At 50.2% G+C, this 25,254-nt stretch overlaps 9 protein-coding genes across 9 annotated transcripts; 5 read left to right on the forward strand and 4 right to left on the reverse strand.

Moving 5' to 3' along the window:
- Nucleotides 1–2,145: 2,145 nt before the first annotated feature.
- On the forward strand, nt 2,146–2,805 carry GT037_005019 (uncharacterized protein; the record flags this gene model as incomplete). Its single annotated transcript, XM_038930066.1, has 2 exons — nt 2,146–2,226; nt 2,278–2,805. The coding sequence occupies 2 exons, from the start codon at nt 2,146–2,148 to the stop codon at nt 2,803–2,805; spliced, it is 609 nt and encodes a 202-aa protein (XP_038787016.1).
- A 550-nt stretch (nt 2,806–3,355) lies between these two features.
- On the reverse strand, nt 3,356–4,856 carry GT037_005020 (uncharacterized protein; the record flags this gene model as incomplete). The annotated part of the gene is made up of 5 exons (XM_038930067.1): nt 3,356–3,753; nt 3,809–3,966; nt 4,018–4,395; nt 4,444–4,496; nt 4,542–4,856. The coding sequence occupies 5 exons, from the start codon at nt 4,854–4,856 to the stop codon at nt 3,356–3,358; spliced, it is 1,302 nt and encodes a 433-aa protein (XP_038787017.1).
- Nucleotides 4,857–6,018: 1,162 nt separating this feature from the next.
- GT037_005021 (uncharacterized protein) lies at nt 6,019–7,641 on the forward strand (the record flags this gene model as incomplete). Its single annotated transcript, XM_038930068.1, has 1 exon — nt 6,019–7,641. The coding sequence occupies one exon, from the start codon at nt 6,019–6,021 to the stop codon at nt 7,639–7,641; it is 1,623 nt and encodes a 540-aa protein (XP_038787018.1).
- Nucleotides 7,642–8,026: 385 nt separating this feature from the next.
- On the reverse strand, nt 8,027–10,585 carry GT037_005022 (di-copper centre-containing protein; the record flags this gene model as incomplete). The annotated part of the gene is made up of 7 exons (XM_038930069.1): nt 8,027–8,401; nt 8,447–8,668; nt 8,716–8,798; nt 9,300–9,453; nt 9,510–10,088; nt 10,189–10,351; nt 10,407–10,585. The coding sequence occupies 7 exons, from the start codon at nt 10,583–10,585 to the stop codon at nt 8,027–8,029; spliced, it is 1,755 nt and encodes a 584-aa protein (XP_038787019.1).
- Nucleotides 10,586–12,210: 1,625 nt separating this feature from the next.
- GT037_005023 (uncharacterized protein) lies at nt 12,211–13,482 on the forward strand (the record flags this gene model as incomplete). The annotated part of the gene is made up of 5 exons (XM_038930070.1): nt 12,211–12,617; nt 12,671–12,688; nt 12,741–12,759; nt 12,792–12,915; nt 12,962–13,482. The coding sequence occupies 5 exons, from the start codon at nt 12,211–12,213 to the stop codon at nt 13,480–13,482; spliced, it is 1,089 nt and encodes a 362-aa protein (XP_038787020.1).
- A 506-nt stretch (nt 13,483–13,988) lies between these two features.
- GT037_005024 (upf0075-domain-containing protein) lies at nt 13,989–15,502 on the reverse strand (the record flags this gene model as incomplete). Its single annotated transcript, XM_038930071.1, has 2 exons — nt 13,989–15,230; nt 15,437–15,502. 2 exons carry the CDS (start codon nt 15,500–15,502, stop codon nt 13,989–13,991), a joined length of 1,308 nt encoding a protein of 435 aa, XP_038787021.1.
- A 979-nt stretch (nt 15,503–16,481) lies between these two features.
- GT037_005025 (major facilitator superfamily transporter sugar) lies at nt 16,482–18,117 on the forward strand (the record flags this gene model as incomplete). The annotated part of the gene is made up of 2 exons (XM_038930072.1): nt 16,482–16,765; nt 16,818–18,117. The coding sequence occupies 2 exons, from the start codon at nt 16,482–16,484 to the stop codon at nt 18,115–18,117; spliced, it is 1,584 nt and encodes a 527-aa protein (XP_038787022.1).
- A 1,967-nt stretch (nt 18,118–20,084) lies between these two features.
- Nucleotides 20,085–21,557, forward strand: GT037_005026 (uncharacterized protein; the record flags this gene model as incomplete). Its single annotated transcript, XM_038930073.1, has 2 exons — nt 20,085–20,417; nt 20,469–21,557. The coding sequence occupies 2 exons, from the start codon at nt 20,085–20,087 to the stop codon at nt 21,555–21,557; spliced, it is 1,422 nt and encodes a 473-aa protein (XP_038787023.1).
- Nucleotides 21,558–21,893: 336 nt separating this feature from the next.
- GT037_005027 (vacuolar protein sorting-associated protein 11) lies at nt 21,894–24,994 on the reverse strand (the record flags this gene model as incomplete). Its single annotated transcript, XM_038930074.1, has 4 exons — nt 21,894–23,570; nt 23,620–24,789; nt 24,851–24,919; nt 24,980–24,994. The coding sequence occupies 4 exons, from the start codon at nt 24,992–24,994 to the stop codon at nt 21,894–21,896; spliced, it is 2,931 nt and encodes a 976-aa protein (XP_038787024.1).
- Nucleotides 24,995–25,254: the final 260 nt, after the last annotated feature.

Consider the following 25,254-nt stretch of genomic DNA (forward strand, 5'->3'; position numbering starts at 1 on the left):
TACATTCATGCCAAAACGCCCAGTGTCAGTTACTGCGCGAATTGGCAATGAGACCATAATCCAATCCACGAAATAGGATGGACATACATGTCTTGTGCGGATCCACCGTCGCAAAAGCCTCTGCTGGTGAACGCATCAAACCACAGGTCTGTTGCATTCTTTGAAGCGCAAACTTAAAAAAACGACAATTTGCGGAAATGGTTGCGTACAGTGTCTGCGTATCACACAATAGCATCACTCTCAACCATACCCTTTGCTCATAGTCACAGCTTAGTCTTCAACTAACTCTAACCTCTGGAAATGCAAGGATCGAAAGGTAGCATTCCATGATGTCCGAAAAATCGGGGCGCAGGATCCGTACGATACACGTCTCGACCAGAGGAAGAGCCTGGAATGTTGGGAGCTCGATGAGGTTACATGGCCGGTAACCTTGTACGTAAGAGAGCTGTTGAGCGATCTCACATGGGTGCCAACATCGGATCTCCCAATATCTGCGGTGGTTAAACGGTCCAATGCACGGCGCTCGCATGTACACACCACAATTCAAGACCTGCAGGGGGATACGAGGCTCCGCGCCGCAATATCGCAGAGCCACGGCGCGGAGCTCACATGTCAGATGCTGTTAACGGCATGCGTGGCATTCATCGAAAAATGTTTACACAAACATCACCGTGATCACGCTATACATCGCGAGTGCATCAACACGACCCGTTTACGTCCGTTGCTACTACGATGCTTGTTTCCCCAGATCTCCCGGGTTCTCCGCTTTGCAGCTCATGGCCCCAACTCCCCAGGCTTGCGCAAAAGCAGTGGATGGGCGCAAATACAAGCACATGCTGCCGAGGAACTTGAAGCCAGAGCCAGACCGAGCCACCAGATCCTTCCAGAGGAGGAAGCTGCCTCCGCGTAATATGACGCAGGAACGGCCAAACCCTTGCTCTTCAACAACAAGGCCGTAATGGTCGCATGACAGTACTGTACGCGTAGAGAGACACACACACACTACACCTGGAGATATACAAGACGACTGCTTCGGAGAACGGATTCTGTAAACACATGCAGGCACAGCAAGGCCGCCAGCGTCTCGCCACCCGACCTTGACTCTCCGAGAATTTTGCAGCGATGGGTGCTCGGATGGCACATCCGTTCAACAAGTGGGCCAGGTTCCTGGCGACTTTGCGCGACTAAATGGGGGAGCTTAGCCAGAAAGCCGTGCATGGATTGTCCCGGATGTATGGCCGAGAAGGGTCGAAGTTTTGCGGGGTTGTAACAACGGATTCAGCGCCAGCTATCGATTTTGTGTCGCCTTTTGCCTGCCGCCACCCATTGATCACAGTGCCCATATTCGAGGGTGAACACGCTGGCAAACATCTGCTCAAGCCAGTCAAATACGTTCTCGTTCGTTCTGCGTTCTGACATGTGTACCTTCCAAGACTGCCCCGGATTTTTGCGCTTCGCACCAACTCCGAAAGCGGTTAAATGGGAACGGCCAGCTCCGTCACTGGCTGCAAGTTGCCCAATGAGCAAAAGCTTCTAGTGTCTTGGCGCCTTAACAGGTTCTTCCCCCGTCCCTTGCCTGGAGTCGCCGTCGCACCAGTGCCAATGCTCACCAATGACATCAAATCGACATACCAATGGCTTTTTACATGGGGCATCTGCACTACAAACTCCTTGCAATTTCTATTCAATACGTCAAAAAACTTTATACTTGAGCTACGCGGATAATATCTCCTTTGTTTCAACCTTCATGAATCAAGACCACTTGTTCGGCGAGACGCGGCGCGCTTCGTTCCGTGGCAATGGCAAGCAATAGACTTTCCCATCGTCAGTCCAGTCTCGATCAGCCGCAGCTAGCAGTTGGTAGTCTGGGGTAGCGTCATCAAGCTCTACCACATTGAGCAATACCTCCAGGGGCTGCACGCAGATCTCGAATGGGGCGAACAAGATGCCCTTTGCGGTATCCACTTGGGTGCTACAGTGCTAGCTTGTTTCCCACCGGGACATGGGAGGCCTCGAGACGCGGTTGATATAAAGAGCTTGCGACAGTTCGCTCTTCGTTTTTCTGCAAGCTTCACTGTCGTTATACACATACCAAAGAACTCTCACTACACCGATCACTGTATCAACACCAGAACTTCCGTCAAAATGAAGACCTTCACCATCGCTACCATCGTCGCTCTGGCCTCCGTCGGTGCCGCTCAGCTTGACAACATCCCGTCTTGCGCTGTATGTTGTCAGAAACTTTTCATGGGTGTCATGTAAACTAACAGTGCACAGCTCAACTGCTTCGTCGGTCCCCTCACCAGCGACGGCTGCTCCTCTCTCACCGACTTCGCATGCCACTGCAAGAAGGGCGCTCAGCTCCTCTCCCAGGTCCAGCCCTGTGTTCAGGGTGCCTGCGGTCCTTCCGACCAGGCCGCCGCCATCTCCGCTGTTGAGTCCACCTGCTCTGCCGCTGGTGCTCCCATCAGCATCCCTGATGCCAGCGCTCCCGCTGCCAGCTCTGCTGTAGCCTCCGCTACATCTGCTGCTGCCTCAGCCGCCACCTCCATGGCTTCCTCCATGGCCTCCGAGGCATCCTCTGTCCTCTCCGAGGCCTCTTCTGCTGTCGCATCGGCTGCCTCTTCCATGTCATCCGAGATGTCCATGTCCGAGTCCATGTCCATGACCGCCACCCCTACCGGCACCGGCAGCATGAGCATGACCCCCTCTGCCTCCATGTCTGAGTTCACCGGTGGTGCTGCTCAGGCTACCCAGGCTGTCGGTATCCTCGGTGCCGCCGCCCTTGCCATGTTCGCTTTGTAGATACCCTTACGCTCTGGATGGTTGCATGAACCATCGACTGGTTAATCATGGTTGGGATTTAATGGCATGATGTTGGGACGGAATGATGGGAACTTTGTAACATTACCCCAAAAACGATAATGCGATATCTAATACCCTCAACTTCGCTGTTACTTTCATTTCCTCCGAATATCTTCACTCATCAATCGTCTGGCTCAAGGCATCGGCTGCACCCTTGCTGATATGTCGCAACTAATTTGACGGCCTAGTGACGTCAGGTGAAACGGATATGATGTTGCACAGATGAGCAGGCATGGATGATCATTGTTTCACTTGAATGGATGTTTCTTTCGGCATGTCATTGCGACAACATGATCCAATGCGTAACCCGTGTTAGTGCGCATGTTCCAGAAATCCGGGATCGGATAAGTATCTAGGGGCGTGACAGCTGCAGCTGTAAAAGCAAAGGGTTCGTTCAGTTGCTGTAGCTGTGAACTCATCCGTACGTCTGACGTTTCCTAGTCGAACATACTTCCACAGATGTACCGCTTGGATACAATGGATCGATAGACTAGGCGTCAGTCAAGAAGTGTCGATGATTCGACGGGTTGACGCTTGGAGTAGGAGTTATTGTCTGTTCGAGTTGATAGAAATTTGGCAGTCGACTATAACCCTGTAAACTTGCTGCTTTTCTACGCTGACGCATGCTCATCCCTTGAACCTTTTTAGCCTCCTTGCAAAGCGTATTAAGCATGAACAAGAAGTTGGTCTTGCATTCATCCGCAGGTTTCCCTTGGCGAGTTAGTTGGACATGATTGCCTCTGGAATCGTGGTGCTCACCATAAGCGTTGTAGAATGTGAGAGTGAGAATCTCTTCTGTCGTCGATTCATAACCATTCTCGGACACTGGCCAACGGAAGGTGGCACTGTTGTTGGTTATGATATCCATTCCGGGGTTCTGTGGGTTTACTATCCCCCTTCGTCAGTGGTATACAATGTCACTATCTCACGAAGCTCCACGTACGCTGACATTCATATGGTACTGAAGTTGAGATAACAGAATAGTATACACGAATTCTGCTACCGTCTTGGGTGATTGCGAGAGTGAGAGAGCCCTGGCCTAGTTCTCGAGGCTCAGTAGCCTGCGATCCCCGTCGACGAAACCGAAGACTGGAAAGTTCACTCCAAATACGTTAGTGAAGCTTTGCAGATATACGTAAGGAACAATCTCACATGGATGCTTCGTAGGTGTTCAAGTATACCGGCGGTGTCCACGAACTTTCCGAGATTGTGAAGGGAGGCTTTGCTTTCTGTAGGCGTTTCTGCTCCCCTGATCGTTCGCTGAGTTTTCTATTATCAGCGAATGTTACTAGTGAACAGATTGGTTGTTGTACACACCGTGCATTGCCGCGCTGACACCATATACCAACTGCTTTTTCAACCAGACTACTCTTTGTCTCTGATGATTGCACGCTTATCTGGGAGACCGAATCCCAAGGTGTAATCGTCTTCGCGTTCGACCGGACCATCGTTGAGGGGTGTCGATTTCCGACCTGTGTCAACATGTCATCGATCTCTCGTGCCGACTTCTGAACAGTTTGCGCATTGCCACTGCGGATCGTCAGTCATATCTGGATCATATTCAACGATATTGCATACCTAGTCAAAGACGTTTGAGCTATTGATATCATATGCCAGTATGCTTTCAGATTCTATAGCAAAGCCGCTGAATCTTCCTTGTCAAATGGCCACATTACCTTTTTTCTGAAGCTCAATCTGACCACACCGCGCTGGGAAGAAAGCTTCGTATTTAGGTTATCGATGATGGATCGGACTTTTCCAAGGACGAGGTTCATCGAATCAGCCCAAGCAGCGTATGAGCTGGAAGAGGGTGGTGAGACTTCGAGACTAGTCTTGAGAGCTTTGAGAATGGCTTCTGTCGCATGTAATTGATCAGCTATGAGTTGCGCCTCTTTCGACGCGTTCGAGACACTCCTGAGGTATACCCCAGTCGATCCAAAGGCTTTCAGTATCGATCCGATACCTGCTATCATAGAAATAACGTCCGCCATGATGCAAGCTACGGAGAGTAGAGTTAAGTGGTGTTCAAAATATGTGTACAAGAAGCAATTCAGTTCTCGTCAGATTGCGGCGAAGTATTATACAGCATCGATGACTGCATTCCGCGTTCTTTCTTTTGCTGCTCTTTGCAAAGGCATCGCGAACGTACATGGGTTGAGACAATGGGCGCATTTGGTGGAGGCCTATTGGTTGCCATCAACTGCAGAGCCTCGCGCCGCCAAACTTTATGAAGCCCCCGAGGCAGTCATGCAGTTCTCTTCACCGGAATGAGACGGAGCTGACCAATAGATATCTTTGTCTATCTCAATCAGGTACAAGGCTGTATGGACTGTGCCGCTGCGGACGCCACAATCTTGAAATGAGGCGATGTGCTGGAAAAATGTGGGAAGTCCAGTAGATACGTTTTCTAGAGTCTCGGATGAAGCATGTGTGAGATTGAGAACATGCGACAAAGAAACTAATGACTTGGTAAAATAGACGACGTTTGCGAAGAGGAGGATGCCTGGGTAGCCAAAGAGGTAGGGACACACGGGCCCGATGCCCTGTGGCGCTTGCATCATCGGATGAGCCTTGAAGTCAGCCGCCCCGCATTTGCAGCCTCGAACAGCTCGGCACGACAAACCATAATGTGCGCAACCGCGATAGCTTGAGCAGGCTTGGTTGATCACACTTTCTCATTTCGAATTTTCAGATTCCTTACCTACATAGGTAAGTGAAAACAGGTGTATGCCTGCCACAGCTTCGAGCCCATACATCCATTGATCAATAAATCAGATCATTAGGTAGTATATCGATTGCCATTGAAAGCTTTCTAGTCTAGTCACTATACTAATTCATTGTTCTATAGAACTCCGTATACATTCCACCTTCATGACATTCAGCCAAGTCGCCATTCTCTCTTATGCGCACACCAATAGCAGGTCAGCTAGGTGATGGTTGAGACCTTGCCTCATCACACCACTTGTATGTTGCACAGCCCTATCTTCCGTATATGGTTAGCAATGGCTTAAAACGCCATACACGCAATGAGACTTGTCGGCTCTCAACAAAAGGTGGGCTAAACCTTTACTAAAACTTCAGCCTGACCAGAAGTTGCTGCCTACCCACCCAAACTACCTCCATTCCGCCTTTACAATCTCAACATCCACTCTCATGGCGTCGCATGATCCACAACCAAGTACCAGGCAGCATGATTTTGGTAATGATAATTTTAAACATACCCAATTGGATACAACGCGCAACTCAATACGCCTGTTGAGGATACTGCCTGATCTCTCCAGCACGGGTCTTATACAATGCAAGATATGGCACACCACTACCGACGCCGAATACACCTGCTTGTCGTATGTCTGGGGCACTGAGCAGAATCAACAAATAATTTGCATAAATGAAAAAAGATTCTCCTGCCGTAAAAACCTTTGGGACTTCCTCAATGTGGCTCGCATCAATCATGCCGGCGACTTGAAAGCCGTATGGATTGACGCATTCTGCATCGATCAAGACAACGTCACCGAGAGAAATCATCAAGTTAGCCTGATGGGTGACATTTATGCCCGGGCAACTAATGTCATTGCTTGGTTGGGACGCGATCAAGGAGCTGTCGAGTTCTTTATCTTCTTGAAACGCCTTGCAGCAGAACAACTTCATTCCGAGAAAGATGCCCGTCGAATATGGTTCCGTGAAGTAACCAAAAGTCTGCAACGCAGCTATCTGAGTTTTGAGTCAAATGAGTACTGGACACGGGCCTGGATTACACAGGAAATTCTTCAGCCACAAGAACTTTCGATTCTGGTTAACGATACACAAATTCGCCGATCAGAATTCAAAGCCTTGGTAATTCTGTTACCAACACTGCAATTGACCGTCTCCAGGCCTGAGAGCAGGGCGTTTGATGAATTCTTCAGAAAAGCGGGTCGATGTTTCGAGATCTACCTCCGTGCAATGGCTGGGCATGGGCTGTGTTACCGAAGGGAAGCTAGGTGTTTTGAACCACTTGAAAAGAGGCTTCTTGACCTGCTCTTCTACCTTGGATCCCGGAAATGTCAACACACACGCGATCGAGTGTACTCTCTTCTTGCAATCGCAGAAGACGCTGCTCATCTCCGAGTAAGCTATGGCATATCAGAGTATTCGTTTATCTTGTTACTTCTGCATTCTTACAACCCTTCCATGTGTCTATGCTCCCTCGCACGGCTTTCGGATGTGCTTGACTGCGTAGGGCCTTTCACCAGCTCCGCACCGCAGGCTTTTTGTGTTCAGTTGTCTCTGAAAGCTTCCGAGCCGTATGTTAGAGAAGCGTCTACGATCTCAGAGAGGCTAGTGCGATGCGAATGTTGGCATGAGATCCTCTTTGACGTTGACAAAGAGCTCGTGTTTTGTCTAACCGAAATATGTGGGTTTATTTTGAATGAAGGTCACCTCATCATTCCGAAGAATATGGAGACAAGTCGGAACAGAACAATATCTACAGTGAAACTCGTCACTCGAAATTGGAAGCCGAGTTCGAAGCATCGGTCACTCCATGTATACCCTGTGGATATATTGTATTTTGGGCCTGAGGTGAGAGCGGCAGATCATTCGAATTTGGGGCTCATAGAGCCACGTTCCTATCTGATTGTTCTTCCTTTCGAATCTTTGGTCGAAATATCCCAGAAAATGGTACACCCTACAAGACCTCAGTGCAATAAGCCTGAGGACTTGCAGGGCGGTTTCGCTTTTGAGCTCAAAAATGGGTTTGATGCGAGCAAGTTGGGTCGAAGGGTCTTGGCCAATTGAACCATATGAAGTTCAGAAGGTGTAGACCGCGGCAAGAGACCAGAATGCTGGGGGTCAAGTGCTAAGCGAGCAAGAAGAAACCATCCCAATGAAATTGGGCTACCTCGCCATTCTGTCCCATGCGCATGCCGATAGCAGTATACTGGTCCAAGTCTTCAGCAGGAAGAGACAATGATTTGTTGTCTAGAGGGTCATAATCGCCTCCTCCGTGGGGAAAATACATTCGACTGTACAGCATCTTGGTGAATTGCCCAAAATTCCCCTTAATGACTGCCGAAAAACCATCGTTCCAACGTTCTTCGGAAGATTCATGCGTGATATTCCAGTCTTCGTCCGACGTTCTGGTCACTCGCTTGACAGACTCAAACATCTCCATCTGGCTCAGTCAAAAACTCGAGATGTAGACGGGGCGATTACTGCACTGTGATACAGTAGGCGACTTGTCCGATTCGTCTTCAGGAAGTTGTTTGAGGCTGAATAAGTTCGCAACTGCCCGAGCACACTGAGCCCAGGTGCTGACGTTGAAAGAAACATCGCCCTCGTCGAACACGATAAAAGATCGCTTCGTGAAGTCAAAGCCGAAACGATCTGGACCGCCGCCAAGACTCAATTCGTACCAGAAGTTGCACACGAGTCGGATGTTTGCGCTCACACCGAGATTCTCGATCTCAGCGTGGATGGCTTCACCAGAAGGTGAGAGCATAGAGTCATCGCAGAGCTTCTTGTTGGCTGCGTCGTGACCAAACCAGTTAGGCATGACCTACGCAACGCCGGCCTTGGCCGCGGCACGCACAAGCTTGCTTACAGCGTCTCGTGGTGTCATAATTGCCATGGTGACGATCAGTACTTGCTGGCCGCGGAGGACATCAACAAGGGCGTCCAAGTTCTCTCCACTGTAATCCACACGCTCAATACGCACGCCTTTCCGTAAGCTGTTGGTACTGTTGGTGCGCGTCATAGCTGTCACTGTGTGTTTACCCGTCTTCAACAACGCTTCCGTCAAGTGCTTTCCAAATTGTCCTCCGGCCTGACAAATCAATAAGAGAAACACGGCAGTTATGCAGGAGGACTTACCCCTACGATAGCCACCTTCTCAATGCGATTGGTGAAACCTTGCGGATGATCTCTGGCGTATGATATCGCCATATTGGACAGGACTTGATATTGTAAGTCACCTGTGTTCGGTTGCAGGACCAGATGCTCGTGCTCCTTGATCCTCAAGCTTCGTGACGATAGTTCGGGCGGAGTAACAAGTAATTGGCGCGTACAGCTTCCGGATACTGAACTCCAAACTGAGAACTTAGCGAAGTGATAGTGTAAGTGCTGGCTAGTTACACAGCACACTGCTTAGCTTTAGATGATACCATGATGGATATTGCGGACGTTGGCTTGATGTTAAAGCCACTGAGGCGGCGACGCGATGCGGAGTTAACAGGCTTACTGGTACCTTGACTATGCCGCTCAAGTGCGCGAGTGGCCTCATCAACACTCAGAGCATATGCTCGCAAGTCACTTCAAGAGTGATACCTGTGTTAAGATATCTAATTTTCAATGGATGGCCTGAAGATCTATTCACAAATAAATGTAGCAGAATGGCCCTCCAAGCGTGCTCATCGCATCCTTGTTCGTGATATTTTTAAACGCATCCAACATCGGACCCAAGGTCAGCGTGTCATTGAGTGTGCCGTTACGACTCGGCGGCGAGTTCAGGAAAGTGATGGTGCCATCGATCGCATTCCTCCTGTTCTCGAGATCTTGGTTTTGCCAGATCCACCATGTGCGGTCGATCTGAGCGTGGTGGAAGTAGAAAGCCTGTTGGGGTTAACAATCATTTTAGATGACTATGAATTGTGATAAAAAAGACTTACGGGGTCGGATGGCGAGTTGAAAAAGTCGGAGCCTTGATCTCCTCCCACTGTGTAGTGACCAGCGCTGTGGACGCCAAGGTAACCGGTCGGGAAATCGCCTTGCATGCGGTTCTGGAAGCTAAGGATGTCCTTGCTGTTCTTGATGAGTTCGGTAATAACCTCATCCCTCGACCTGTAAGCAGCGTGCTTGTTGACGTCCCGACTTAAGCATCTCGGGTTGTAACCCAAACCGTCAGCTTGTGGATTCGGCTTGATTCCTTTGGCCTTGGTTTGAATAGGCCCAATACTTGAAGTCCAGTTTGCCAAAGGACCGGAAATACAGCCACCACCACTTCCAGGCTCAAGCTTGATTGGGCATCCCGCCGCTTCGGAAGGTAGACAAGTATAGTTCCTTCCAGGAACGTAGGCACCAGCATCACCGATACTGGTATCACTGCCGTCGAAGAGGGGAGATGAAGCGGGGTCTTCATGCCACCATGCCCAGTTGTAGTATGGTAAGTATCCTTTGTAGCCACACTCGTCACGCAGTAGCTGCTCATAGGCCCAGATGTAGTATCTGTGCCAAGCTAGGAAGTTGGCCTGATAAAGTCAGCACACCATGTCACCCCTTCAACTGCCACAGATCAATCGAGTAACCTGAGTAGTTTGATTCAAAGAGACATTGCATATTTAGACATACAGTTCCGTGGACAGAGTACGTCTGTTGGACGTGAGTCACGACAAAGTCGTCGAAGCGGCTCCTTGCACCAGGTGCGACCCCAGCTGGCGTGAGACCAGGCTTGGAGTGAAGACACTTGATGGCGTCGATGTAGTTACGCCTCTCAGGCTTCGTGAGCGTCGACCTGGTAAGATATCAGTCGATTGGGTGTGCTCTGTAATGGGGATTTGAATACACACCACTCGCGTCGAACTTTCACGTTCTTCAGAGTGCACTGGCCAGGGTTCGGATAGCCATTCTTTGCGACATCAATTCCGACGTTTGCTAGGCCAAGAGCAGCCAATTTATCGTGCTCCGTAACTTTGAAAGCACCGGCACCGCCCACAAGCGCCAAAGTCGCAAGATCGAAAAAGCGCATAGCAGCAAAGATACTGGTGTTGATAGCTCAACGTTGCTTCTTTGGATGAAAGGAGGATCAATTAGTGAGAGATCTAAGAATGGGACTGCTCTGGTGCGCCCGAAAACTCATTGACGATGCTGCTCTCCATATATACCTGCCGCTTGCTGCACACTGGTGCTCTTGGCTTCAACCTCCCCTGCAGAACAGCGTGTGTGCGAAGCGAGGAACATGCGATGCCGACTCAGGGCCTGGCATGAAGGATCTACTTTGCCATACTCCATGGCAATCTAGATGCTTAGATGAATCCTCGTAGGATCTGTGGCGCGGAATTAAAAAGATGGCTGGACGCGACGTCGGTACATCAAATCAACGAGATGCAGATCGATATTCCCGGCGTTAGGCGAATCTGTTGGGTAACGTAGGCATCTCTTCGTGAACCCTTTGCGTAGGATTGGATCTAAATATCAGTGGGTGTCGCTGCTCCGCTGCGGTTAGCTTGATGTACATACGAGTGCCATGACCATGGGTACAACGCCTCAATCCCACGGGCGATCCATTTTTTCCAAACGCAGTCAAGAAGCCCGCTATCTCATGTGCTTGGGAGATGATTTGAGACGGGACCTTAGTTCACGCATATTATGAATGATGATGGGAATTCGAAGATTAGTGATGGTCAGAACAGGTAGTCTGCGGGGGCGGTAACCTCGACCCGCACCCGCGCCGCAATGCCAAGCACGTCGGAGGCGGCTCGGGGCATCAAGCCGCTGCATCTTCATCTCGGTCTCTTGACCTCCTTACGTCTCCTCACCGCGCATCCTTCAATCACTTCGCTTCCATCCCCACTTGACCAGAAAATTGTGGCGAAAAGCCGCCTCATTTATGTTTCCCTAAATGCGATGAGGAAAGCACGAATGAGTATGATACCTCTCAAATGCCTTCTCAATTCGGCATCTGACACTGTGGCATGTACCAAACTCACCAAGATCTCCAAATTCCTTTTCGACACCCATCATTCTGTGAATATGGTACGTTTGCTACGTTACATCGACCATCCTGCAGCTTCGCTCAGCAACCGCGCCACAATCCTGCTGGACACGACAAAACATCTAGTTTGAATCCTGGAAGTCGGGCATAGTGGAAAATTTCACTCCGAACCGTGTCCATTATCTGAACCGAAGGATACTAACCATGCTTACCGAGTGCCTGGTTCACAGTCTTATTATCATCTAGGAAGAATCTGTTATATCGACAATGCTTGAGTCAAGACACTCGTCAGCCCATGCATTAGCACATTGGTCACTTCATCCAAACGGTGGTTCACCGGGTGTGAGAGGCAATCCTCTCCACACTCGTCTTTGCAACGGTCATGTCGCTCCGAGTTCCGCCAACCGAGCTGATCCTCGAAGCCAAGTCTACCAAACACTAGCCTATAGACGGGAGAACAGCAAGGGATTTATTCCAATATCAGGTTTCAGCAAGAGAAATTGATGACCTCGAGAGCCTTTCGATTCGTGCCGCGCGGTAATGGGACGGCGTATGGCAGTATGTGATAAGTACAGAACTCCTCGGGATGCCTCAAAGAATGCATAACTATCTCCTGATCTCTTCCCTACTATTTTTCAAGTGTCATCTTCGCAATCACCATGTCCGGTATCAACCCGGCTGATGCAAATCCGGACCTCTCGAATCCTGATTATATTGCCTACACCAACGAACCCCTGCTCTTAACACAGACCGGCGTCCTATTTGGAGTCACAGCCTTCATTGTCGTGCTAAGATGCTACGTCCGAGTCGTTATGCTGAGATGTTTCGGCAAGGACGACTGGACAATGCTACTTGCGTTTGGATTCGCCATGGCGACTTTCATCGTGTATGCCGAACAGACTAAACTGGGCTTAGGGAAACACCTCTCAGTGATACGGATGAACCCTGGAAATGAACGGCAGTTTCTAAAACTTCGACAAGTGCAGTCGATTCTTGTTGGTATTGGGGTTGGATTGGTCAAGATATCAATCGCTTTCTTCCTGCTGCGACTGGTCACGAGAAAAGCGTACATATGGTTCTTACGATGTTTTATCGTGTTCATGATCTTGTTCACTGCAGCTTGTATTGGAACATTGGGTATGTGACCGCGAAAACGTTACAAGTTGCTGCCGAACTAACAATGTGCCAGTGAGTTGGAAAATGGAGACGTTCGATGGCAACCTAAACTGATCTTATCCAGATCTGGCAGTGCATTCCTGTGGCAGCTACGTGGGATTTAAGACTTCGTCCACCACCCATCGGCACAGGCACTGCTGTGTGCTTCGACCGACCGACGTTTACCGCCATAGGAATGATGAACACGGGTGAGTAAACTCCCTCCTTTCAACGGCAAACACTTACGCTACACAGCCGTTACCATTAGCACGGACTTCCTCCTTGCCCTCCTACTAGTTCCCCTCGTATGGCAGCTCCAACTCAACGGCCGCACAAAGATAACTCTAGTCTGCATATTAGCTCTCGGGTTATTTGCGGGTATCGCCGCAATCATCAAGTCCGAGAAACAGAAGACCGCCCTCACCGATCCCGACCCATACGTGCACGACACTTTTACCATGTGGCGCTTCATCGAGTACGATGTTGGGATCATTGTTGCGTCGTTACCGTCGCTCAAACCCCTCTTTAAACACATCCTGAATAACGGTACGCGAGGTACGACGGCGAACTCAGGACACCAGGTTGTGAAAAAAGTAAGGTATTCGATACGGACTAAGATAGTGGATGACGATGAGATACCACTGGAGAATCATGCAGGGGTGGGCAACTCGTGCGAGGTGTCTTCAGGGATGCCTAGGACGCCAGTGGATGGCAGGAGCAGTGTGGAAAGCGCCAGACCGGTTCAGTCGAACGCTATTTTCGTCGACACAAAATGACACGTGAGCTGAAAAATGCTGTTCTCAGTATGTTGAGGGCTGGACACGGAATGACATGTTGACAAAGATGAATTTACGACACCTATGAAGGTGTACAAAGTCAATGGCATGGTTAGTCGAGCTAACCATCCTTGTATCTTGCCATTGTTCAACACGAATACTGCGGAATAAACATTCCAGCAAGTTACTATACCTCCTGTTCGTTTCATGTATGATCCTTTCGCCAAAGTTCAGTATAGTCAGATATCCCCTAGCTACCTAGTCCGAACCACCAACACCCATAACACCTCTACCGAACCATTCACTAATAACAGCTAGGGTCAATTATCATGGATCAAATTTTCACAGCCGAGTATCAAGGCGTATGTACAGAGTGCGGGATGGATTATAGCGTACGAGTGGATAGTATTGAGATAGTCACAGCATTGCGATCAGCGTTAAGTAGAATGTCGGCATTTATTTAAGTTTTTTTTTTCAATCCCTAATGTAGTGTAAAATTGTAACGCTCACCATTTATTATCAAATATCTTGCCGTCCACGAAGTTGACCATCTCCCTAACGGGTGATAACCGGTCATGACCGGCGCCAAATGCCATGCCCTTCTGCATCACATTACGGTAGTTGGTACCTGGCGACACCTTGCCTAGGACGTATTCGCGACGGGTCTCAACACGGGTAGGGACCGGAATTGAGCGGCCTATAACAGCCTCCATAGCTTGCCAAGCAAAGGTGATGCTCTCTTTTGCGCCTGCAGGTACACCGGCCGCATCCAGCATCATGATTTTGGTATTAGGATACGCTTGTTGGATGAAGCTGGTGATGTTGGGATTGTAGGCACCGCCGCCGCACATGAACAATTCCTCGATCTCCATATCAGCTGGAGCGTAACGCCGGTAATGGTCTACAATGGATTGTGCTGTGATGCGGGTGACGGTGGCGACGACATCGTCGGGAGTCATGTCCAATTTCTCGGCCTTGTCGATCAACTCGAAGGCGAGCGTGTCGCGAAAAACCTCACGGCCCGTCGTCTTGGGCGGGTCTAGGTTGAAGTACTCGTGCTGCAGGAATTCGTCTACAAGGGCCTGGTTAACAGTACCCCGGCTACCCATCTCACCATCCTTGTCGTATTCACGCTCGCCGCCAGTGTAATGGCGCACGACGGCGTCAATAAAGACATTGCCTGGGCCTGTGTCGAAGTCATATGTTTCTGACACGCCGCCTTTATTGTCCGAAGGAATGAAGCAAACATTAGCGATACCACCGATATTCTGGCAGGCGCGGAGCTTCGTAGGGTGATGGAGTAGAAGTGAGTCGAAGAAAGCAATTAACGGGGCTCCCTGACGACCAGCCGCCTGGTCAGAGACGCGGAAATCGGTCACGGTGGTGATTCCGGTGCGAGAAGCGATGAAGCAGCCCTCAGCCATGGTGAGCGCGGACTTGACCTGGTCAGGCTTGGGCATAGATAACAGCCAGATGGTCTGACCATGAGATCCTATAGCATCGATGGATGATTTGTCCACATTGTGTTTCTTGCAGAATTCTTCTACGGCATCGGCAAAGGTTTCCCCGAGAATGACGTTCACCTCAGATAGTCCGGATGCGGACGTTCGGTCGTGGAGGATGATGTCCATAACGCGCTTTTTGATAGGCTGTGGAAGCGGCACTTCATCATATTTGAGAAGCTCGAAATGCATGGGAGACTCGGGTGTCTCTTGACGGAAACGACACAGAGCGCAGTCAATGCCATCCTAATAAAGTCAACAACTATTCAGATCGAGAGTCTCTTGTGTTGACCATGAGGAAACATTGTAAGACGAGATATTATGATGTTCGTTCTAAAACAAGGTTCAGGGCAAGGTATGCCAAATCCATGCGTTGTGATTGAATTAAGTAGAAGAAATTGATGAGCAGTATTCGCTAAAGGTGGAGTTCCTCAATGCTCATAGAGACTTACCATTGAAGTACCAGAGTTCAAGCCCAGGACCGTAAGGTCAAGGGGTTTGCTGTCTTGAAGAGCCATTGTGGCGCAGACTATGATTAGAAAATGCTGATGTTGACTGCGAGAAGCATAAAAATAAGATTTGTGAGAAGTGAAGTGAGATGGCCTAAATCAAAAGGAAGGTTGACGAGAGAAAGTCATCTGGGTTATGTATTTAAACACTCTTACAAATGGCTGGCATTCACGCTATTATTAAGGTGGAACAAACAATACATACCCAAGTACGCGGATCGTTCGCCACTATGAAATGAGCGACTAAGAACATCCGAAGCATCGAATCAAATGGCACCCTTGGCGTTGCCCTGAGGCTGAGATCTTGGCCATTTGGACGGCAACAACCGGATAGTAGGCTTAGCTAATTGCCTAACAAGTGGCTTTCCGACAGGGTAAAGAGGGAATATTGAGGATGGTAATGGAGGGCGTTCTAGTCGCCGAATCGACCTATCGGTTACGCGCCTACACGGGTTGCTAAGCGGCTAAGCGGTCTCTTAAGCTGCAACGCGGCAAAACGGCAAACCGCTTCAGACTTCGCCGACTCAATCTGGATTTGTCACATCGGCATCATCTGGCTGTGTCTCTCTGTCTCCCGTTCAGCATTGCTTTCTCTCCGCACAGCAACCGACACCCCAGTTAAGTTGCGCATTGACCCTTACCGGCTTTCTCCGGAGATCGCCCATGGAGGCGTTTTGTGGAGATGCATACTGGAGAGTTATCCCCGGAATATGTGCGAACTAGTTGTATGTGTGGGTTAAGCTTGTTTGCATTCGAGAGTCTACAAGATTTTCGGTCTGGGGTCCCGTCTTTACTGGGCATTCCCAGTATATCCGTTGTAAGACCTTGGCTCTACGTGAGGTATATATAGCTTTCCAAACCCAGCCTGACAGACGACTATATCACAGCGTCTTCTTTCAACCCTTCCTATCGATTGATCAATATTTGGAGCGAGCACCAAAGCCCAGTAGTCGTCACTCGGATGCCTTAGCAGTCGCCAACCTTCACCATGGGCTACACAACTTATTGGAGGAAACTCTCAGCTTCACAGCTCAATATCGCTATTCAGGCTTTCTCCCTGATCTCCATTTTCTTTGAAGGCTATGACCAAGGTGTGATGGGCGGTGTCAACAGCTCGCCGCGCTACGTCGAGGAAGTGGGCATTGGTAACTCAGATGGCAAGATCACCGATACCTTACACGAAGGTGGTATCGTCTCTATCTACTACCTTGGCTGTATAGTGGGCAGTTTTGTAGGCGGGTGGTTAGCCGATCGCATTGGTCGCATTAATGGGTAAGTCGGCCTTGAACAATTTCTTGCGTCAACTGGTCATTAACATTCTTAGTCTTTGGATCGGTGCTGTCTTTGCTCTAGTCGGTGGTGCTCTTCAGGCTGCTACGCAATCCTCCGATTTCATTCTCGTTGCTCGCATAGTTACTGGCCTTGGAACTGGTGCACTTACCGGCATCACCCCTGTGCTCGTTTCTGAGACCTCTTCGGCTTCCCATCGCGGTGGTTTTCTTGGATACGTTTTCATCGCCAACTACTTGGGCATCTCGGTTGCCTACTGGCTCTCATTCGGCCTTGCTTTCATAAACAATGGCTACTCTGATATACGCTGGCGATTCCTACTGGCATTTCAGTGCATCCCAGCCCTACTCCTCCTTCTTGGAATAAAGGCGCTTCCAGACTCTCCCCGTTACCTTGCATCCGTTGGTCGTTATGACGATGCGCGCGAGGTTCTTACCCATGTTCGCGGCGGCTATACACCTGATGTTGAGCAAGAATTCCTCGAAATTGTCGCTGTGGCCAAAGAGAGTAAGCCCAGCTCCCCTGTGGAGTTCGCTAAAATTCTCATGGGTCGGAGTGGCAAGCCTGGCGCTCACTTGGGCCGCCGCGCCTGGCTCTGCTTGTTACTGCAGATTATGGCTTCTTGGAGCGGTATCACTGCTGTCACCGCATACTCTCCCACGTTGTTACGGGCTGCGGGCTACTCCACACTTACCCAGAATGGCTTGGCTGGTGGTCTCAACACCGTTGGCATTGTTGGAACAATCATCTCTGCTAATATTGTGGATCGCCTCGGACGCCGCAAGTGTCTGATGCTGGGCTCGTTTGGGCTTTTTGCTGTCAACCTGATCGCTGCCTCGCTATACGAAGCGTCTCGGTCCCAGCCTCAAAATGCAGGGTCATTTGCGCCTGCGGCCGTCGCCATGCTATTCCTTTTCAATCTAATTTACGCGTCAACCTGGGGCACCGTCGCTTTCTTGATCCCTACTGAGATCTGGAGCTCCGATATGCGCGCACAAGGAAACGGGTTCGGTATCACAGGCTGGGCTATCGGCGTTGGTATGACCGTCCTAGTCAACCCGGTCATGTTCGCGAAGCTAGAAAACCGCACGTACTTCCTTTTTGCTGGTCTTAACTTACTCTGGATCCCCGTCGTATACCTCTTTTACCCGGAAACCGCGGGTCGCTCCCTCGAATCTATTGGGGCCCTCTTCTCGACGGGTAGCCCTTTCAACTGGCACATGGAACAGGCCTACCGCAACCAAGGCGAGTTGCTGGAAAAGAAAGGCGTTCCTGATGTCGAACACTCGGATTATTTTGATAAAGACAAGGCTCTCGAGCTTGAATCTGTTTGAGTAGCCCCTTCAGACATGTATTGTAGATCAGTGAGCTGCATGTATTGCGTTCGCGATAGCACAAACGAACTCTGGCGCATAGAGATATATGTTTCAGATCAATTGGAAGTCGTACTTTGGTATTGATAGGGGTTGTTCTTGGGAAGGAGCTGCGCCTGTTTGTCGTTAGTGAGCATAATCGAACGTATCGTAGATGCTACTTTTGTAGCGTTTCGCTATACAATATTTCTTCTTATACCTTTCTCACCACTCGCTCCTTTGCTTTTTGTTCCCTTACAACCTCTTGCGTGCAGTCTGAATGTAAGCACCAATCAGAAATGGACAAAGTTTATACCGAGACAACTTCTTGATGAGCGGTCAAGCTCCGTGGAGAGCTAACGTATGTGCTCGCATGTGACTAGAGAGGGCTTTGTCTCCGGATGGACGATGATTCAGTCATCACGTCAACTAACCATCACCAAGGAGAGTTTTCGACCTGCACGGACTCTGTACACATAGCTAGCTAGCTAAGCATCAAAGGCTCAACCGTCAGTATGGAAAGTGTCAAACTGGATGGTAACGGGGCCACTTTTCGTGCCTTGGCACTTTTGATGAGTGGTAAGTGATTAACAATGGACGAATCGTGCTTGGCGTACCACGGGCTCTTGACGCTAGCAGGCATCACCGAGTGAACAGGTAGACCTCGGCATGCTAGCCCGCTAGCCCTTATTCCCATCCAAAACTTCAACAACCACGTTCTTCCATTACCTAATCAGTCACTGTCTTACTCATTGACTCGACCAGTCGTCCGTCATCAGTGTATAAGCTGAAGTCCGATAAGCCCCTTCAAGAAAGGTTTGATATCCATGTCGGCGGACAAGCATCGTCCGAAAAAACTCCTACGAGCAAGTAGAGCCTGTACGTGTTGAACTCTTGCACCGCGCATGTACACATATTCCTTCTAATCTTGTTGTCTGCGCGTAATGTGGTTGTTCTTCAACGTCGACGTCTTTGACGGTGGATGAGGGAATAATGATCCCAAGTTGTACCGGTCTTACTCTCTGCTCCCGAATCAGCGATAGAAGCATCTCGCAGACACCGGGGTCGCTATGGTCTCCAGTCGTTCATGCAATGTTTTACATCGACTTTTCGTCTGCGCCTCGATTCTGATCCCTTCCTCACCTGGAACCCACATAGCACCCTGTCGCAATGCATGCGCTCCTCACGCACCCCTCTATATGCTCTCGTACCTCGGCTAACGAGCGAACTTCCAAGGTGATTTCTGCCACAAGCGCAGCATCAGATGTCGCCCCAGTACAACCGGTTTCCAAAGCTGCCAGAACTGCTATGACTTCGACGTGGCCTGCACCTACAACCGCCCGCTGAGGCGCGGACGCGCAGCTGGCGACCTCCACTCCAGTGAACCTGGGTCATCTCTAGCTGTTGATATCGAACCTCGAGATCAACAGCAACACCAGGACCAAAACCATGACGAGCCTCAGCAACTGAGTTTAGCATTGCCACGACCTGTCGTGCAGCCAGCCGGTGCAGCGACTATAGCAGGTGCGTCCAGGAGCAACGAGATCGCATCATCAAGGAAGACAAATAGTGGGTTCACGACATTCAGGGGGCAGAATATGGTTGTTAGAGGCGAAGATCTATCCGAGGAGTGGCCAGAGACGGCGTGGAGAGCGTTCGCGGCTGCGAGCGCAGGAACGATTGAGTATCTGGTTGATGTGTACTTCCGGGTCGTTTATCCAATGTGAGTAGCATCCGCTTTCCGTTTCTTAGTAAGGGTGTTACACTTCCTTGCTACCTAAATGGCAGGATATCACCTCATAGTCCGTTTGAACTTCTTCATCTGACCTCTTGTTGTGCAAATTATGCTAAGTCGAACTTTGAGATTCCCGCTCTTTCACCAACCTACTTTGCTAAAGAAGGTACGCGACCAAGACTACCTGAAGAATCATGGCTTTTTCACCTCACTTATGGCAGTGTGTGCTTTGGCGTCGGCCCGAGGGAGAGATGGTGCGCTATTCGAGTCGGACAAGAACGCCTCATATATGGAAACTGTTTCGTCTGAGACGTTCTTCAAAGCAGTGAAAGACCATTTGCCTAAAGACCTTACAGCAGCTCGGGAGCTTGATTATATGCGGGCCTGCGCGCTGTTGTCCATTACCGGTATCCAATATGGGGATATTGAAGCCATGCAGCTATACTTGGGACATTATTTCACCCTGGTTGGAATTCATAAGTTCCATGACGAGGCGTATTGGCCGAAGAACATAACGAACATTGAAGTCGAGGAAAGGCGACGCTTGGTATATCCCATCGCTAACCCAAGCAGTTGAATCCGCTGACCTATATCGTAGTATTGGTCAACCTACACCCTTGACGTTTTCATCTCCATCGTGTGGAACGGCAGCGTCCACGCATACGGGGCCAACGCTCGAGTTCACTACCCGACCGAAGTCGAAGACGAACTCATTACACCCCTCGCCACGTTGCCATCCCCTAAACCCACCATCTCGTGGCTGCGCGGCTGGAATTTTACGACCGACCTTTATCTCACACTGGAGCATGCCTATAGTCAGCTACGCAAACCCGCCGCCCTCATCGACAATCGCATTGACGTCGCCACCATTTTCGGGTTACCTACATTGCTGTCCTCCCATTCCTCCACCGCCGTGCTAGCGTCTATAACCGAGCGATACCATGACCTGCCGTCCAATTTCAAGATATTTGCACCACCTACAGGAAATCGTCTCCGCGACATCTTTGGCTTCCAGGCTGCGAACATCCAGGCGACATTGTTGTTGTTACGTATGCTCTTTCTCAGCATTGACGACGACCGTCGGCAACCCCCGGACGTGCAGCTCAAATGCAACGTTGCGGCGGAACTCCTTGCTGTTTTCCAGACTATTCCCACCGCTTACCTTCGCGGCATTAGCACTCCTCTCATCTATCACCTCGCAGGCATAGGCACAATCCTCGGCTCCGTCATGGAAGCCCCGCTCTCTGAGGCTGCATATCACAGGGTCAGGAGCATGTTGCTGTCTATTGCAGATTTGCTCGAGAGCCTCGAAAGCGGATTGTCTCGTGCGACTGATATTAGCAAGGGCTTGCGCGCACAGGTAGAGCGTATCGACGAGTATATGCGTGCTCAGTGCTGGCCAGTGGGGAGATCTTACATGCCGCTGCAATCAAATCATAGTTCGTCTGTAGACCCCCTAGTTCAGCAGCAGCAACCGGCTTTAGACAGAAGTGCGGGCATAGATACAGGTCGGGCTGGTAGCCACGAAGGTGGCGCGCAATCAACGGAAGTGGAATCAGGAGGTAGGGTGGCTGAAGGCGAGTTCCTACACGGTTCGATGGGCGAGTTCCAGCTCCCATCTGAGCTACTCGAGGACTGGCCATTCAATTTGCAGCCAGAGAGCTGGTCATTCTTAGGATTAGAGTAGTGTAAAAACCAATTTACTATTTTAGTAAAATGTTTGTTACCTCCAGAGACTAGGTAATAAGCTGTTACTTACAAAGATCGTTTAACAGCTTGTAACTCCCGTGCTTCCCAGAATCGAACATTACCTTGCCGTTGCTTATATAAGCCATTCGGATACCGCTGTGGAGTTACAGGGGGGTTGAGAACTCGTGAGGTGTCTTCAGGAATGCCCAAGGCGCCAGTGGATGGAAGGATCTAAAGAGGAAACAAAGCATGATCTTTACGACTTCATCAAGTGAATTACCATATCTTCCATCCGTCTCATGTATAATCATCGTTCGCTATAGTTGCAAGTCGCCTAGTCCGAACCACCCACACCCATAACACCTCTACCAAACCACTCACTAATAACCGCAAAGCCGTCCTTGCCTCTCTTGAGCGCATCCTGGAAAAGATCGTGCCTCTCCGCGCTCTCAACCTGCGCCCTACGGATAGCCTTGACCGTCGCGTTGTTCGAGCTACAGATTGGACACTCGACCTCCGCATCATGCACATCCTCATCCGTACTCAGACAACTCTGATGATAGCTGTGCTTACACAAAAAGTGCACAACAGGTAACTCCAGACTCTTCATGCAGACCTGACAGCGCGAGTTCTGGAATACAGCAGGCTTGGTGTTCAGATTCTCGAGCTCGTGTTTTTTGGCAGTGGTGTCGGAGCGGAAGGTTTCGATGTTACGGCGATTGGCGGCGATTTCTGCGCGCTCGCGCTCGATGGTGGTGCTGAGGTAGGCTTTTATCATGCCCATTGTTGCGACGCCATTGGTGGAGAGGGTCTGGATCACCTGGAGGGGAGCCATAAGACCGTCTTCATCGATTTTCTTGAGGACTGCATCGAGTTCGTCGCCAGCTTCCGCAAGGATCTCAGGGGTGGAAGTAAAGTAGGCGAGAGCTGCAGGGTAAAGTGCTGGTTCCTCCGGGCCGTATTTGCGGAGAGCGCGGATAGCGCCTTGAGTGTCGTTTGCGGCGGTGTAGGATCGGAATATGTCAAAGTGTAGTCCTTGTTGTTCGCGGACGAGGATGGCGCCATCGCGGAAGTTGGAAAGATGAGATAATAGCAGGACGTTGGATGTATCTATTGGTATGTCCTTGCCTTCGACGAGCTTCTTGGCTTTGTTCTCCCACTCTTGTCGCTCACCATCCTTCTTCGACGATGCAGTGTGGAGGTACATCTCAAACAAGGTTGTGTAAAGATCGACTTTGTCGTCTTCGCGTAGATCATTGGATGCGATACACGCCTCGAGGAAGACTATAAACTCTTGAGGATGATCGACAAATGCGGAGAATGCAGTTCGCGGTTTCGGTACCTTGTATTCTGGCGCGGGCTCATCGGTAGTCGTTTCGATGATCTGAGCTTGGCTCATGGTGCTCTTTTGTTCACCACTGGGAGGCGATGCCAACGCGTTGGTGTTCATGTATGGCAAAGGAAGTAGTGCAGCGAGGTTTTGCACAGCGCTCGATGCAACTCCTAGGCCCATACTCATACCACCGCCTCCTCCTGATGCAGGCGCGTTCGGTATGACTATAGCATCCTTCTTGGGTCGGAAGTTTCCAGTGTAATAGTCGATGAAAAGCTGCGTCGTGTCCTTGGGGATGTGCTGCAACAGTATCGTCGCGTATTTCATGAGGTTGAAGTAGGCTACCTCGGGTTCCAATCGCCATACGTAGGCGAGGGCTTCCGCGTACCGTTTCGAATCTTCAATGAGTACATCCACGACCAGCTCGTGTTCACCGTGCTTTCGAGCAAGGAATGCCGCTTGGTCGTAGTAGCCCCCCTGACGACACATCAAGATGGCGGTATCAAGGTCAAACTTCAGATCGTCTGGTGACTTGATAAACTCTTCCAGCTTCTCTACGTCCTTTAGCTTGGCGTAACAGTTCAGTAGGAGAGTTGTGTGGTCTGATGTTGCTTTGTGATGATCGTGGAGCTCCTCAAGATACTCTATCAAGTTGTGTATCCGTTGCGTATCAAGAAACTGGACGAGACATTAACATGAATCTTGTTGCGGATCAACCATGACATACCTTCCGGATGACCTGAGATGGTTCGGTGTTGTCAATAGCCTTCAGGTATTGCTGCATAGCAGTATCATAGTCTTGTTTGGAATACAGGTAGTCGCCAAACTTCCGGAGGATGATGTTTTGTTGTGACGAATCTAGTCCGGCCTTCTGAGCTAGGTTGATGGCCAAGACGTATAGATTACGCTGGTACAGTATGTCCAGTTTTTGAGCAAAGGGCTTCTCATGGTATCTGAAGATTTTACCGTCAAGTGTGAAGACGAACAGGTCACCCCATTCGGAAATAACAGCCTTCACTTGCGAAGTCAGTTGCTCCTGATGTGCGACAAACCTCAACTCTGTGTTGAGCAGGGTGAAGCTCGATGTGTTGAAAACATCGTCAGCGGCACCGATGCCAAAAGTACGGAGAGGGTTCGACCGGGGCATCGCATTCGATTTAGGAGGCGCGACTATCGCAACGTAATCCTTGAATATGGAGATCATCTTCTTCTCGCCCTCATATGTGTACGGCGGCCCGCGACCGTGTTGGCCATAGTAGTAGATTGCATCACTTCGCGCGACCACGACATCGCGCGATGCCTTGTCCACAGCCATGCAACCCACACCACAGCCATACTCATCAAGAGACTTTGCAGGCTGTCCTTGACCCCTTCCAGATATCACTAGTGTCATGATCCGTCCGGTTGTCGCAATGTACAATGTTGTGATGCTCCCTTCTCTGAACTCTATGCCAGTGATGGGTTCCTCCGATTCGAACACCGTCCGTTGTCGAGCGCCACGGTCATGTATGAGGTCGCCTCGGACAACAGTGACGGCACCGTTTGCGAATCCGACGGCGAGTTGCGAAAGGTCGTCGAGTGCGGCGAAAGCGGATATGGGGAACTGCTTGCGCCCATTGTGGACGGTTAGGGTGCTCTGACACCGCGGGATGCCTGTCTTCTTCTCCAGCTTGTCCAGAGCCCATACTTTCAGCACCGGCTCTCCAGAGAGATCTTCGGCTATGGTGACGAGAAGAGAAGTGCCCTCGACCTGCTTCATGTGCGTAATTGCGCCTGCATCATGGGCCTTGAATGAGCGCACAACCTTGAAGGCCTGCGACACGATGCGAACAATGCCATCTGCGCTGCCCAGAAATATGCTTTCAGATCCAGAGGTGATGCACGTGATATTCCCGATCTGTTGATGTTTATAAGACTGGGTGGCTAGGTATAGGTGTGTGTGGAGGGCATCGTCATACCTCGGACAGGAAGGAGCTCTCGTCGTCGGGGAGCTTGACTTGCGAGACGTCAAAGAACTTGAACTGCCACTGTTCGCGCATTAGTCTCGCCATGGGCGTGAAGCGAAGGGTGAATGATCCAATACTCACCGGAGTGACTGCCATGCTTGCTATCGCTCCATCGTTACCCGTTGCCTGAATGGCAGGAGCTATCGTCACTCGCGACACCCATGGAAGCTGCGGGCAAGTGCGGCCGTGCACCCTTGCCAATCAGCACTCACCAAGCATGCGTGGCAGTGTCAGGGCTTGGCGCGGCCCTCTCTTGTCCTGCTGCCTCGCGCTCTCCCTTTTCCTCATCTTACCATCACACTCCTCTTCATATAATACTCCACCCATCTGCCCTTCATCAGCAGCAGTTACCACAA

Source organism: Alternaria burnsii (genome assembly GCF_013036055.1).
Source record: "Alternaria burnsii strain CBS107.38 chromosome Unknown 740, whole genome shotgun sequence".
Classification (NCBI taxonomy): domain Eukaryota; kingdom Fungi; phylum Ascomycota; class Dothideomycetes; order Pleosporales; family Pleosporaceae; genus Alternaria; species Alternaria burnsii.